The sequence below is a fragment of the Hakea prostrata genome, chromosome 9, assembly GCF_041222555.1.
Source record: "Hakea prostrata isolate BN-2017 chromosome 9, UWA_Hpros_2, whole genome shotgun sequence".
Lineage (NCBI taxonomy): Eukaryota > Viridiplantae > Streptophyta > Magnoliopsida > Proteales > Proteaceae > Hakea > Hakea prostrata.
The window spans coordinates 61,812,754-61,827,329 of record NC_142608.1 but is presented as its reverse complement, the minus strand read 5'-3'; the positions used below and the strand labels follow the sequence as shown (position 1 = coordinate 61,827,329).

Sequence of the window (14,576 nt, the reverse complement as noted above, 5' to 3'; positions counted from 1 at the left end):
GGTCGTTTCTGATTGTCTCCTCCTTCACGTGGTCGGGACTTGTTTTGGCGTTCTTCTCTGCTTGGAGATCTATGCCTCTTCCTACCCCCTTCTATTTGCTTTTTATCAGGCTGGGTAGGTTGGAGGTATTTCACCAGCCGCCCTTGATCGATGATTCTGTCAATTTCCTCTTTTAGTTGTCGACAGTCATCTGTCCAGTGTCCGTGATCTTTGTGGAAGTCGCAATATTTGCTTTTGTCCCGATTTCCTAGACGAGAATGTAGCTTTTCGGGCCGCTGGAGAATTCTTCGATTTTTAATCTGCATTAGGATTTCCGATCTCCTCATGGCCGGTAGCCTTTCCTGTTCAGGTCGACCATCCCTGGTCGGGTTTATGGTCGGTCTTCTGACATGTTGGTACTTTTCTTTGTATGTTCTTGTCTCCATGGTTGGATGCTCCTTTCGAGATTCAATTGTTTCTGATATCTCCGCTTGCTTGTGGCATCGTTCACGGAGATCGTCATATGTTTCAGGCATGTCATTCAAAAGTCTCTCAAGTAGGCCTTCATGGCTGAGTCCTGGTACAAGGCGTGGAAGGCTATCTTTTCATCCAGATTTTCAATCTGCCTGGTCAGTTTATTGAATATCTCAAGGAAATCTCTAATGGACTCCGTTCGCCCTTGTTTTATAGCGAACAAGGTTTCTTCTCTCTTTTTGGTTTCTACTCCGCTTTGGAAATGCAATAAGAAAGTCCGACCTAGATGTTCGAAACTTTTTATTGTGCCACGGGGCAAAGCTTGGTACCAATCTAATGCAGCTCCAGTCAATGATGCTGGGAAACTGCGGCATATAGCTGCTTCATTGTGTCTAGAAGTAGACATGACAGACTTATAGTGGGTGATGTGATGTTTAGGACACTTCGATCCGTCGTACGCCTTGAAGGTCGGACATTTGAAACCTATTGGCATCTCTGCTTCCAAGACACTTTTGATGAAAGGGTCCTCCTTTAAGACGGCGTATAGCTCTTCTTTTCCAAGCTTTAGCGTTTTTTTGACTGTTTCGTCAAGGTCGGTGATGCGCTTATTCATCTCGTCATCCCGCTTCTTTGAACCATTATGATTCTTTTTGTCCTTTGAGGGTTTTGCTGGATTTGAGCTGCTTCCTCGATCTCCGTCGTCGTCGACCGGAGGATTCTTTTCTGGAATAACCTCTTTCAAGGTTCGAGATTTTGCCAGCTCTTTTTGAGATTGTTGAGGTATCTGGTCGATCACGGGTGGTCGGTCACGTCTGCTCCCCTCAGGACTTTTTTGTTTTTTTCTGAGAATCGCTTCGGGAGCAATTACGTGTTGCATGGCCATCCTGATCAAGGATGAGATTGCTTTTCTCATCTCAACTTGTTCCTTTTGAACTTCGACAATTTGATACGTTGTCGCGTATTGATTTGCTTGAGTGTCTGGAAGAATTGGAGGATCTTGCTGAATCTGGAGTTCGGGAATTTTTTCCATTCCAACCTGGTCGACCTCCTTTTCTCCGCCAGACACCTCTTTGATTACCAAACCTGATCTCGTCTTCATAATAGCTTTTTGATCAAGTTCCCACAGACGGCGCCAATTGTTGCTGCACAATCCTGTTCGTCCCTTTAGCCGATTGAACTTGCAAAGATGAGCTCGACCGTGGAGGTCGAGTTTTCACCTCCGACGATCTAGTTAGAAATCCGACTAAGGAAGGCAAGAAAGTAATGAACAATAATTATACGAATAGTGTTGGCTTTATTCAGCGTACCTTTCTCTTATGCTCCCTTACCTTTTTATAGATTTTCTATGTATGAGTTTGAGTGAGACTCAAACCCTAGTTAGGTTGTGATCTGACTCTTAGTCATTGAGTCCTACTCAAACACGAGTAGTTGAGTCGTGACTGAATATTATTTCTTTGGCTAGAATCTTATTCAGATTTACCTTGTTATTCAGCCTTTGTACTTATTCGATTGACCTTGACTTGGTCGGTCTAACGCGATCCGAGCTGGTCGGACTAGGCTCAAACCAAACTGGTTTGATTCCGATCTGGTCGGACTGGGCTTAAACTGGACTGGTTTAAGCTTATTTATTTTTTCCTTATCAGTTACATTTTGAGCTCTGACCAAGTCAGATTTAGTAAATGATGAGCTTCATGCTTGAAGGCTGATTCTCGTAATCTGTTGTTAGTTAATTAACCAGGTTGAATGAAGTAGTTGGTGGGATGATGAAATTCTATTTTTTAAGGTGAAATTACTTTCATTTCACACCCTGATGTGGGTGAATATAGTCCACGAACTTGTGAACCTTTTGACTGATTGTAGAATTATTTGAATTATTCTGCATGATTGCAATAGTCATTAATGAAATGTCTATAGATTCATCAGGGGTTATTTCATTGTTACTGAGCTGAAATCTGTTTTTTTTTTTTTTTTTTTAATTTTTATCTTTTAAGACTAGTTCTTTCTTACCTGATGCAATAATGTCTTTGCATAAAAGAATGAGGGATTTTATTTTGTTGGAAATGGCAGTCTGAACACATGGCTAGTTAATTCTGTTCTTTGTGACTTTATTTTGGTTTTTCCTGCTACTTCTGAGACACTGATATATTACAACTTGGCCATCAGATTTTATTACAAGTTTGAAGTGATAAATCTATTCGAAGGACCCTAGCCTCTATTAAATTAGTTGGTAGAATTCCATGGAGCATTTTATACTTAAGATTCAGGACAAATTAGCATAGCTTTGGAATGATATTGTTTATTACATATTGATAGGACTCCGATCTCAAAAACGATGAATAAATTGACTCACAACGATAATAGCAACACTGAATCTAATAATCTCCAGACAAAACACACTACTAGCAGTAGGTGAATCCTATGACTACCCAAGAGCAATAGCTCTCACCTAAACTTCCCCAATAACTCAAAAAACTGTCTCTTCTACTCTTCCTTCCCCCTATTTATAGCAATTACGTTCCTACAGTATTAATGAACAGAATCATCCCAATTCAAATAGGACTCTTCAAATCTAATCCTAAAAAGTAATTCGAATAGGACTCTTCGAATCTAATCCTAAAAAGTAACCTAAATGTAATATGACTCTTCAAATCTTCCAATCGTTTCCTTCCCTAGATTTTAGGGATTTGCTTTCCACGCTGTCGAGTGTAGACTCGTGATACAGGGGGCTTATGAATACTCCCCTCCAACGGTTTCACCTTGCCCTCAAGGTGAAAATCTGAAAAGTGGGACTGCATCTCGTCACAAGTTTCCCAAGTATTTTCACAGGAGGCAGTCCTTTCCATTGAATCAAAACTTCCAAAACCCCCTGGGCAGAGAAGGGAATGCTGAGCAATTGTTCTGGTGTGGGATGTAACTCGCCATTCTCTCGCAAACATTAGGGAAGAGGCTAGGGGACCATGTGTTGACCAACTGCTGGTTTCAACTACGAAACGTGGAACACAGGGTGGATGCGAGTCCCCTCTGGTAACTGTAACCGATAAGCCGCGGGGCCCACTTGCTCTATGATTTGGTATGGCCCGTAGAAATGATGGCTTAGCTTTTCGTTTGGGCGGTTGGCAAGTTTCTGAAAACGATAAGGCTGGAGCTTAAGAAAGACCTCATCCCCCACCCTGTAGTGCACCTCCCGGCGATTGGGATCAGCGGTGGCGCGCATCCGTTCTTGGGCCACCCGAAGATTAGATTTGAGATCATCCATACTCGATTTCGCTCACGAAGGAACACATCAACATCATCAACCTTGGATCGGCCATCTTCCCAACGCAAAAGTGAAGGCGGTTCATGGCCATATACAATCTGGAATGGAGACATTTTAGTGGCTGAATTGAATGTCGTGTTGTACCAATACTCCGCCCAAGGTAACCAATTAATCCAATCCTTTGGTTGGCAAGCACAGAAACAGCGTAAGTAAATTTCAAGGTTGCGATTCACTACTTCTGTTTGGCCATCGGTTTGTGGATGATAGGCGCTGCTATACTTCAGGTGGGTGCCTGCTAGCTTGAATAACTCCATCCATAAGTGACTAAGGAAGACACGATCGCGATCTGAGACAATGGATCGCGAAAATCCATGCAAGCGGATAACTTCCCTAGTGAATGATGCAGCCACTTCATTAGCAGAGTAAGGGTGTGAAAGAGCAAGGAAATGGGCGTATTTGGTGAGACGATCCACTACCACCAGCACTGTGTCCCCGCCTTTAGTCTTGGGTAAGCCGCCAATAAAATCCATACTAATATCCTCCCAAATGCGTTTCGGAATTGGCAACAGTTGAAGGAGACCTGCGGGTTTCATAACCAAGTATTTACTGTGCTGACAGGCATCACAACTAGCCACAAAGTCTTGAACAACAGCTTTAATTCCCACCCAATAGACCACAGCCGTCAATCGCTTGTAGGTCCGCAGAAACCCTGAATGCCCACCAACTGGGGTGGAGTGATATTCGGACAATAATTTGGGAATTAGGGGGGATCCTTCAGGGATGACTAACCTGTTTTTATAGAGTAGTGTTCCTTTTGTTGGAGATGATAGTTAGGATAGTCTTGGGATCCTTTTAGCAAGGCCTGAATAATTTTTTGGTAACGCTCTGAGGCGTGAACTGCCGTATCTAAACCCTCACTTTCCTGCCAAGTTGCTGTTGTCATAGAGAGAAGCTGCTTATCATCCTCTGACCGTCGCGAGAGAGCGTCGGCGGCTTTGTTTTCGCTGCCCGGTCGATACAATATCTCAAAATCAAATCCCAAAAGCTTTAAGACCCACTTTTGTTGATCAGTAGACACAATGCGTTGTTCCAGCAAATATTTCAGACTCTTTTGATCAGTTCGTACTTTGAAATGTCTCCCCATCAAGTAGTGACGCCATTTCTGGATAGCTAGCACAATTGCCATTAGTTCTTTCTCATAGACCGACTTGGTTTGTGCGCGAGGGGACAACACGTGGCTCCAGTAGGCAATGGGGTGGCCATCTTGCATCAAAACCGCACCCAGCCCAAAACCTGAAGCATCAGTCTCCACAAAAAACTCCTTTGTGCAATCTGGCATAACCAATACTGGAACGGTTGTCATTGCTGTCTTGAGGGCGTTAAACGTCGTTGTTGCCTCTTTACTCCACTGAAATGCATATTTCCTCAATAAGTTAGTAAGCGGAGCAACAATCTTTCCATAATCTTGGACGAATCTGCAGTAATGCCCGGTTAAACCTAAAAACCCTCGCAAGGTTTTAAGATTGGCGGGTTGGGGCCATTACACCATGCACTTGATCTTTCGTGGATCCACAGCAACTCCGTCTTTAGATATGATGTGCCTTAAATACTCTAGTGTAGCAACCCCAAACATGCATTTTTTTCGGTTGACAACGAGGTGGTGTTATGTGAGAAGTATAAAGGTGGTTCGCAAATGACCCACATGTTCCTCCATGGTCCTGCTATACACCAAGATATCGTAAAAAAACACCAAAATAAAATTTCGCAAATTTTGTTCTCGAAATACCTCATTTATGAGTGATTGAAATGTGGCCGGAGCATTCGAAAGCCCAAATGGCATCACCAGGAACTCGTAATGCCCATTATGGGTACGAAAAGCCGTCTTTTCCTCATCACCTTCCGCCATTCTGATCTGGTGGTATCCTGCTCTTAGATCAAGTTTGGTGAACACTGTGGCTCCGCCCAACTCATCCAACAGTTCGTCAATTGCGGGAATGGGGAACTTGTCAGGAACTGTGAGTTTATTCAGGGCACGATAATCCACGCAGAAACGCCATCCGCCATCCTTCTTTCGAACCAACAATAGTGGAGTGGTGTAAGGACTCACACTAGGCCATTCCAATCCTGCTGTTAACATTTCTTGTACCAACCTTTCGACCTTGTTCTTTTGAGAGTGTGGGTAACGATAGGGTCGAATATTAGGTGGGTTACTTTTCTCAGCTTGCCGTATCCTGTGGTCTTGCTTCCTTCTTGGTGGCAGTTCAGTTGGTTCAGCAAATAGTTGAGCAAAGTCGGTTAATAAATTTGATACTGCTGTACTCTGGTGTACCTCTATATCGTCTTCGTCGGGATGCTGAGGCTACAGCTAGTAGCCATCACCGCCTGCTTGAATAGAATGTAGCACACTTTTCAATGTTGTTTCCAATCGCAGCAAAGTCGGATCCCCATTTAGTTTCACGGGTCGTCCTTGCCACTCAAAGTTCATGGTTCTCAAACGCCAATTACTACGTACCTCCCCGAGTGTTTGCAACCATTCTACGCCCAAGATTATATCAATGCTACCCAAATTGAAAGGGTAAAAATTTCGTACAAAGACCTCACCGCCCAACTATATCGGAATCTATTGACAGATCCCCGCACCTTTGCTAATTGTTCCATCGCCCAAAGCAACCTGAAATTTTGTTTTCTGGATTACCAATCCCAATGGCTCCACCAACTTTTGAGCGACGAAATTGTGCATTGCACCACAATCGATCAAAACGATGACTTCACAGCCATTTATCTGTCTCGTTAGTTTCAGGGTATGTGGTGAATCAATTCCCACCAAAGAAGTATGTGAGAGTTCCGTCTCAATCACTGGCTCCATTTTGACTGTCGTATTGTCGTCATCGATCACTCCTTCCGCTGCTGCAATGTCTGGATTATCATCGTCGTGGAGTAACAACAACCTTAGTTGCTTCAGAGGGCATCGGTGGCTTTTGGAGTATGGAGCGTCACACCTGAAACATACCCCTTTTTCCATTTTATCTTTGATTTCTTCTTGGGATAGCCATCGTGAGCGTCTTGAGTTCACCGTCGCCGCTATGGTTGCAGGTCGAGATTGTGAATAGGAAGACGAGGGTTCACTTCTTTGGTTTGGGCGAACCGAGCTGTTAAAGCTTTGGTTCATTCCGGTTCCTTGAACTGTACTAGTTCCTCTAATATTGGTATTGGGTGGGCTGAAGTTAATAAAATGTGAGGTTAAATTTTGGGCCGATTGAGTGGGCTGGGCCAAAAAAGATTTCTTATTTTTCCCCACTCTATTTTTGTCCTCCACGTCTTGGGCCAGGTCCATTATTTGGCCCAAATTGGTGAGGCCAAATAATCGTACCTCCGCCCTCACTTCTTCGTTTAAACCAGCAAAAAACACCCCTTTCAACCATTCTTCATCTACCGCTCCAGCTGCCACTGCTAATTTCTCAAACCCTTCTCTATATGCTGCAAACGTCCCACTTTGCTTATGATTAATCAACGCTTCTTGGGGAGTCTTCAGTTGTGCTGAGTTAAATTGATGGATCATCGATTCTTTCAAGTTTCTCCACGATGACAATTGCTGCTGCAATTCTCGGAAGCGTATCCATCCCAGTGCCGCACCTTCAAAACAAAGAGTTGCAGTTTTGAGTTTCTCTACATCGCTCAGTTTGTATGGGTCAAAGTACCTCTTAGCCCGTGCGATCCACCCCATCGGATCTTCCCCCATGAAAATCGGCATCTCAAGATGTCTAGGAAGAAGTCTCTCGATTTCTCTGGTTCGATCGTTCGTTCCGCTGTAATCTGGAGTTCCTTCGTTTTCATTCACCTTCGGCATTAAGGTATGCATCTCTGCTGATTTTCCTTTCAACAGCATGACTCTTAATTCCTCTCTGAAATCATCATTCGCCTTTTCTCCTTTTTCTATGTGTTGTTCCAACCAACTTGACCTTGAATCTCTTTCACGATACTTTCCAATTCCTCTACCCTCTGCTTCATTCGGCTCTTTACCATTCCCCTGGAATCGATGGCTCTGATGCCAAATTGATAGGACCCCGATCTAAAAAACAATGAATAAATTGACTCACAACGATAATAGCAACACTGAATCAAATAATCTCCAGACAAAACACACTACTAGCAGTAGGTGAATCCTACGACTACCCAAGAGCAATAGCTCTCACCTAAACTTCCCCAATAACTCAAAAAACTGTCTCTTCTACACTTCCTTCCCCCTATTTATAGCAATTACGTTCCTACAGTATTAATTAACAGAATCATCCCAATTCGAATAGGACTCTTCAAATCTAATCCTAAAAAGTAACTCGAATAGGACTCTTCGAATCTAATCCTAAAAAGTAACCTAAATGTAATATGACTCTTCAAATCTTCCAATTGTTTCCTTCCCTAGATTTTAGGGATTTGCTTTCCATCGCTGTCGAGTGTAGACTCGTGATACAAGGGGCTTATCACATATTCTGATTGAATGGGGTCTTTAAAAGAGGGAGTGAATTTAAGGTTTTGGATTTTCCCCTCTTATTCTGCTGTGATGGTTGTTTTGTGGTTATTAGTGTCAATGAACTGCTGCTGCTGCTGCTGTGCTCTATAGTTTTGGCTTCACTGTTCGTTCTTTCCTTATGCCTGGATTTCTTTTTGTTAGTTGGTCTTGAGGCTTATGGATGTGTATCAATCTGTCCTAGGTCTTAATACGAAGACACTTTTTCCATTGTATTGTGTTCTGGTAATTTGTGTTGGGATTAATCCCATTAAATATTGGACCATACCCCGAATACGTATTGCTAATGTGTCTCAATTTTTCGTTGTGTTCCATGGGATCATGTCTAATAGCTTTATTTAGTTGTTATTTCTCTTCCTTATTGTAGTAATTAAACTTTGTAGGTTTAGGTAGTTTTTATTTTTACTTTTGCATTCAAATTAGTTTTGACTAGTAGACTGCCTACTAAGAGTCTGATAAGAACCCACGAATCGAATGCAAAATTGATATTATTTAATTGATAGAATAACGAAGAACAATGATAAACTGGTTACAATGGTGCCAGTCACCCCCACAGCACAATGCTGCCCCTCAGCCTACGCTGCTCAAACATTCGCATAAAAATCCTTTTTCTTACTGCTCACATCTTACCCCTATTTGTAACCCCTAATCAACCCTAATCTCCCAAAATCTCTCTTATTTAGTAGTAAATATTCTGCAATATTCTAACTGTCCCCAAATCTCTTTTATTCGGTAATAAATATTCTACAATATCCAAATCCTTCTTATTCAGTAGTAAATATTCTGCAATATTCGGCAATATTTTGCAAATTATTCTCTATTCAGCAACCTCCTTCTCAGGTTCAGATCTGATTGCTTTCTCTATTCAACAACCTCCTTCTTAGGATCATATGGATTGCCTTCTTTAGCTGTTGTTTGCCAAATCCAGCTTTCTTCTTGTGCTTGCGAGAATACACATGAGATATGAGGGGCCTATCAATACTCCCCTCCAACAATCTCACCTTGTGCTCAAGGTGAAAATCATGAAATTGGTTATTTGCCACATCGTAGTCCTCCCAAGTATTTTCACATGGTGGCAGTCCTTTCCACTTAAGCAACACTGCTAACACCCCTTGAGGAACAGTGTTGTTCCATAAATGCCCACAAGAGTTTTGCTTTGTCAATGGGTTATTTCCTAATTGGGCAACTATTGACAACACCCAAAACAAAACTGTTGGGCTGGGCCTGAAATTAAAACTGGTAAGGGGCCCATAACTGAATTCCTGATTAGTTAACCCATAATTCAAACAAGTGGGCTGTGGGTATTTTGAAGTAACTGGGCTTCCCATAGCCTGCTTCGCTGTTTTTAAAAACTAATCCACATGAAGTGACCAGACCAGGGTTAGTGGTCCAACCACCACCCGGTTCAAGCCTTTCATCTTCCTCTCTACTGCTGCAATCCCAACTCCAAATTCCTTATTTGTTGCTGCTGATTGTGATATTTCCTTCCTCTTCATTATTGCAAACAATCCAAAAAAATCATTAAAAGATTTCACCATCAAATCTAATCGGTTAACCACATCTTGGAGATCTCCCTTACAACAACAACAACAACAACAACAAAAGCCCCCAACAAATGGGGCCGGCACAGGACGCCCTCCAATGGCCAGGCCACAGGTACAGGCCTAAGCTATACATATCCTTCTCACCACTCTCCAAGGTTATCTTAGGTCTACCCCTAGCTCTTCTAGTTCCTTCAATATGGATTATATCACTTCTCCGAACAGGAGCATTTATAGGTCTCCGTTGAACGTGGCCGTGCCACCTCAAATTATTTTGCAATCGCACCCACGTTGCACCAGAATTTTGCTAGAATTCAAGCTGTTTCATCTCCAATGGTGGCGACGACTCCCCTTCCATCGCTACCACTATCATCCATGGTGGTTTCGCCGGAGTTCTTGCTTCCCAATCGTCCACCTTACTTTCTATCCGGAAAGCCTCTGTGCCCCCCTCCTATGTTTCTTCTCTTCTCTTTCTTTAGTGGAAAACTCAAATAAACCTTCCATGCCATTGTTTTGATTATCGGCGCAAGCCTGAACATGTTTGAAATTAATCACGGCTTCATCTGCAATTTTCGCCTTTGTTGATCCGCTTCCTCTTCCTTGTGATTGTATAGCATGGTTGTCTTCACTAACGCTGATCACTATTTCAGGATTGTGCGAACTCAAAATTCGTTTTGATTCTTTGCCATAACCAAAATCTATTTTAATGGCTTCTTGGAAACTCACCCAAGTAAATTCGACCAAGAACTATCATACACCCAATCCAACACATCTCCTTTCAAATGTTGGAGAACCACACTCAACCTTCTCTCCTCCTCAATTTGGTGTTCCCAATAGAATAACAACACTTCAAGAAGCCATTCTTGCACATTGCCTTGCCCGGAAAACATGGACAATCCGGTGTCCATCTATTCCCACAGATCGTCATTGCTCTGATACCAATTTGATAAAAACCCACGAATCGAATGCAAAACTGATATTATTTAATTGATAGAATAACAAAAACAATGATAAACTGGTTACAATGGTGCCAGTCACCCCCACAGCCAAATGCTGTCCCTCAGCCTACTGCTGCCCAAACACTCACATAAAAATCCTTTTTTTTACTACTCACATCTTACCCCTATTTATAACCCCTAATCAACCCTAATCTCCCAAAATCTCTCTCATTCAGTAGTAAATATTCTGCAATATTCTGCCTGTCTCCAAATCTCTCTTGTTAAGTAATAAATATTTTGCAATATCCAAATTCCTCTTGTTCAGGAGTAAATATTCTGCAATATCCAAATCCCTCTTATTCAGAAAATATTCGGCAATATTTTGCAAATCATTCTCTATTCAGCTACCTCCTTCTCAGGATCAGATTTGATTGCTTTCTCTATTCAACAACCTCCTTCTCAGGACCATATCTAATTGCCTTCCCTAGCTGTTGTTTGCCAAATCCAGCTTTTTTCTTGTGCTTGCGAGAATACACATGAGATATGAGGGGCCTATTAGAGTCATTCCCTTTTTATAAACTACTAATGACGCATGTGCATAAGCACGTGTGATGTGTTCTCGAATATAAATTTTTCTTTTTGTGCAATTTTTTTTTTGATTTTTATGTTTTTTTTCTTTTTTTAAGTTGATTTTTATATCAATTAATGATAATTATTATATTATTCTATTAATAAATATTGTGTTTATGAGTTATAATTACAATTTTGGACATTATTCTTAAATGATTTAAAAATCAAATGATTTGAATAGGCAAGGGTATTTTGGGAAAGAGAAATGTAGGCAGAAAATAAGATGACAATAAGAAGCTCATGGCAACATTACGCAGGCAACGTATTAATTCATATTGTATTAATTTGTCCCAAGAATTATATTTATTAGGATATGAATGTAACCAACATATTAGCTCACCAACAATATATTCTGAAGGTAATTGTACTTGAATACTAGTATGACTTCTCAGTTTTCACCTCTACTGCGTCATTTCAGTTGAAGAAGAAGCCTGGAGAAACCAATAAGCAAGTTGAAGTCACTATATAATGTTCCCAAGTAAGAAGTGCTAAATCTTACTTGGTGATCAAGCAACTTAAAGGAGTGTACAGATTCAATACTAACTTTTACATTACATTCATATTTTTAGTCTAATTGAATAGAATTTCGATGTCTGAGGCTAAGAAAATATGGCCTTGAACATTTCTCCATCCCTCAGTTCCATGCCTGATATAGTGAAGGAACGGTTTGATTATAGAAATTTGATTTTAAAAGTCAACACACCATGATTAAGTCCAACAGTAGCCCCTAATGTTAAAACAAATAAGTCAGTCAAAAGGTAGCAACATCCGTTAGAGCTGTGTGGTAGGCAAGGCTCCATGTAGTTGACCCAATTTCTAATGCTTATTTTTTGGTATAAAACCTGCTGTCCATCTGAGTCCACTTTCCTTTTTATCCAAAAAGGTACATTTGAGTTTGTGACTGCTTCTTACTGTCCAGAATTTTCTGTCAAACAGTTTTCCTGTCTTTAACTTTGTTTGATATTATTATGTACATATTTTATGATCTTAAACTTGAAGATAAAGTCATGCAAGTCCCAGTTGCAATGCAAAAATTTCTTGGAAAAAAGAAAGCCTCAGCCATCGGAGGGTTGAATTAATTCCATTGTTGATCTGGCCATGATGACTGATGAAATTGGAATAGTTGCAGGTTGGTTGATGGTGTTGCACCTGCCAAAATCCTAAGAAAGGAAATGACCAGTGTTGCTAGTACTTCAGTTGGTCCTCTTGATAGTCCACAAGTAGTTGATGACGATGGTCCACAGATCAACTGTTTCACTGAGGATATTCATGATGTAACTTTCCATTTTCAGATAATACGGCTCAAGAAGCAGGTGAGAATCCATAATATAGAGTTAAGTTGTTGGGTTTTACAATTGATAGAGATTCCTTCACATTCAGCCAACGCAAAAATGGTGTCCATAGGATATTGCACAACAGGGGGATGGGGGTATATAATTAACCTTTCTTATAAATTGAGGGAAGAAATTTATGGCCATTGATGGCTGTACGGTTTATTGATGGCGTGATGGAAAAAATGTTCTCCTACCATTAATTGAGGGAAGAGATTTATGGCCATTGTTGGCTGTACGGTTTATTGATGGTGTGATGGAAAAAATGTTCTCCTACTATTAATTTTACATAATCTTCCTGTGCTTTTAAGGTGACTAATGTTGTGTAAATTTGCAGTTTTTCAGTTAATGCCTCACAATAAAATATATTTATTCTTGTAGGGGAAAATGCCTCCCAACCCGGGGTGTTTCCTTTGCCCTCTCACATAAGTATTTCTTAATATTATATCATCTTTTCCTAAAAAATGAATAAAATATTACACCGTGAGATGGTGGAGAAGAACACCATAGGCTCAGAGAACCCTTCCCCACTTCTTTATTACTTGAGCTTGTTCACCCTCAGTTCAGTTTGCCAATCATAGAACAAAAGAAAGCGAAGCTTGGAGGTTTATTGGAAGCTACGCTTGTTTTGTAGGTGCAGAATGCCACGTTGTGTCAATTGTGCCTACATCGTACAGCTAGTTGAGATACTTTTGTGTGTCCTCACTGTATTTACTAAATAGCAGTAATGTTGACTGTAGATTTATGCATGGATTGGATGCAACACTGCCAAATTTGGGCATTTATATGCAGCTGCACTTACCCGACCTGTAAGTTGGCTGTTTTTTTATCGTCTTTCTTTAGCCATTCCCTTAACAAATTGTTTGAGTTAGAATGATATCCTTTGTGCTCAGTATTTGATGATCCACGCAGAGCAATACAGTGAGTGTAACATCAATACTTGGAGGTACCTCTGATAACACAGGGTCAAGCATTGCTCGGCGACTAGGTAAACTTAAATGTCCTAAATTTGTTGAGAGTACTTTTCTTCTTATGTGGGCTTATATTGTTCTACCAATCTCTTCAGTTTTAAAGACTGGTCTCAGTGTGATCGTCGCTTGCAACATTCCAAAGAACAGTCCCATGCTTGAGGTCTCTCTCTCTCTCTCACACACACACACAGACACATATATCTCAGAAATCTTTGAAGCTTTACGTATATTGCCTAAGAATTGCTCCTTTTTTTTTTTTTTTATTATTTTTGCTTAGGCGGATGCAGAGAGAAAGTTAATAGAGAAGCTGACAGCTCTTGGTTACACTATTTCAAAATCTCAGGGATTGGCCCTCACATAGCCTATGTGTCTTTAGGAGTTTCTTTGGCAAACATACATGTTGGTTATTGAGGCCAAACGTACAGATGACATATTATGTACCATTTTTTATTTGAAATGCAGTAATTTCCAATCTGTGGACTGCATTCTGTACTTCAGATTAAATTTGAAAATTACTGACCATTTCCAATCTTTTTGCTCTTGCTTATCTGTTGTATATTTTGATGTAGCCCGTGAGCTTTTCCTACAGGTGGACTTCGCTGGAGATTACTTGCTAACAGTGAATTTGGTCGGCCAATTCTGAAGGGCATAGTTCTAGGTATGATACATGAATATGTATTGAATATAGTGTGATCTCCAGCAAAGAAGTGCTTTTGAATCAGAAAAGCCCCAAAAGCTGCTGTACAACTTTCAGGGCAAGTTGATTAAATTTGTGGTCTCTTGTGTCAGTGCATATACATACCACACTTAAACCCACGGCCTAGAATGCTGAGTTTAGATTGAGGGTAGAGAATAATCCTATCTTGATCTCCCCTCGCGAAGGGCTTCATTTTATTACTGTTCAGAAGTGGGTCCCTTCTTAAATATGTGG

The 14,576-nt window shown here is 41.0% G+C and overlaps 1 protein-coding gene across 2 annotated transcripts in view; it reads left to right on the top strand.

Moving 5' to 3' along the window:
• The window catches only part of LOC149006017 (proteasome assembly chaperone), a 35,514-nt gene extending 21,328 nt beyond the window's left edge, over window positions 1–14,186 (top strand). The window contains exons 2-6 of one of the 2 annotated variants that reach the window (XM_089169654.1): window positions 12,473–12,656; window positions 13,415–13,483; window positions 13,587–13,662; window positions 13,741–13,805; window positions 13,923–14,186. In XM_089169654.1, the coding sequence (XP_089025780.1) occupies window positions 12,516–12,656; window positions 13,415–13,483; window positions 13,587–13,662; window positions 13,741–13,805; window positions 13,923–14,006 (435 nt within the window). In that variant the 5' untranslated portion in view covers window positions 12,473–12,515 and the 3' untranslated portion in view covers window positions 14,007–14,186. Of the gene's footprint in view, window positions 1–12,466; window positions 12,657–13,414; window positions 13,484–13,586; window positions 13,663–13,740; window positions 13,806–13,922 lie in introns of both variants that reach the window. The other variant, XM_089169655.1, reaches the window with a different exon arrangement.
• Window positions 14,187–14,576: the final 390 nt, after the last annotated feature.